The 1,279-nt window shown below is 39.2% G+C and overlaps 1 protein-coding gene across 2 annotated transcripts in view; it reads right to left on the bottom strand.

Annotated features, from left to right (window-relative positions):
• LOC118405818 (advillin-like) overlaps positions 1-1,201 on the bottom strand; it is a 2,035-nt gene extending 834 nt beyond the window's left edge. For both annotated transcript variants that reach the window (XR_004829939.1, XM_035805597.1), the window contains exons 1-2: positions 1,045-1,201; positions 534-687 (exon numbers count right to left, since the gene is read on the bottom strand). Coding sequence is in view for 1 of the 2 variants with exons in the window: in XM_035805597.1 (XP_035661490.1) it covers positions 534-687; positions 1,045-1,059 (169 nt within the window). In the remaining variant the exon portion in view is untranslated. The remainder of the gene's footprint in view (positions 1-533; positions 688-1,044) is intronic.
• Between the last annotated feature and the right edge of the window lie 78 nt (positions 1,202-1,279).

Below are 1,279 nucleotides of genomic sequence, written 5' to 3'. Positions count from 1 at the left end.
TCTAGTATCTATGAAGTTAAATAAAGAACCACTCTTAATGCATGGTTGGTGAAAGCATGGTTAATGTTATTGTGATCATGGTATTCAGAATGTGACAATCAACAACATAGTTTTACATGCATCGCATTCCAGACATCACTGTTCAGTGAAAGTGTTTTACTGTATGATTCTTCTTTCACCAATGTATCTACTTCATATCAACAACAGTATGTTTGTAATACATCCAGTCTACTATGTTAGAGCTATGCGTAACTGTAACAAGCAAATGAAGCAGCAGCACATAGCACACAACACAGATACAACAGCTTGCAACACTGACACAACATTGAGAATATATCATGTAATATCATTGCTGTAAAATATACAAGTCTGTATATCTGACATAGTCCGTAACCACTCTTATCATGCCATGAAAACAAGATGCAAATGCTGTTCTATAGGCATGTCTACTAAAGATCAATACTATTGGAATAACGTCAGTCCAATGAGTGAAAATAAAATAAGAATCATTCAATGTAAAACGAATCTCCTACCTATCCTCCCCATGGAGTGGCTCTTGCCCAAGCCCGCAGTCTGACCTTTGACCTTCCAGCTCTGGAACATCTGCTTGAAGAGCGAGCTCTCTGCGTTCTCGTTCACAGTCTCGATGCAGGTGTGGTTAGGGTAGCCTTTCGCCTTGATGAAACCCTGGGGTAAAAAAAAAACAATAAAACATCAATTACCATCTTCAGATCATCATCATCAGATTCATCACATTATCATTACCATCTTCACATCATCATCACCCTCATGATCCCATCATGACCATAATTGCATCATCACCATCACATTATCATATAATCATCAATATATCATCAATACCGCCACCACCATAAGTATCACATGTACATCACCATCACCACCATCATCACATCATCATCACCAAAATCACATCATCACCACCATCATCACTATCATTATAGAGATTACTATCATAACCCCAATATCATCACCATCATCTATGTTGTCACATCATCACATTGATACATTAAAACACCTACTGACCAGAGCATTGCTCATGGCTGCAGCCCTCTCCGTCCGTGTGGCTCCCTTCCCCTTCCACACGAAGATCCGCTGTCCAGCCTGGTCCAGGATGTAACAGTCCTAAAGGGGAACATTACATTTGAAAGGTATCTAACATTTAACATTAACATTAACACATGGCAACAGGAAACACCAAGACATAGACAGCAAGTGTTAGTAGCCAAGACTTGAGGTGTTAATCAAAATGACTTCATTT

The sequence above is a fragment of the Branchiostoma floridae genome, chromosome 18 (assembly GCF_000003815.2).
Source record: "Branchiostoma floridae strain S238N-H82 chromosome 18, Bfl_VNyyK, whole genome shotgun sequence".
Lineage (NCBI taxonomy): Eukaryota > Metazoa > Chordata > Leptocardii > Amphioxiformes > Branchiostomatidae > Branchiostoma > Branchiostoma floridae.
Note: the sequence above shows the minus strand (reverse complement) of the source record. Positions and strands in the feature narration are given on the sequence as shown.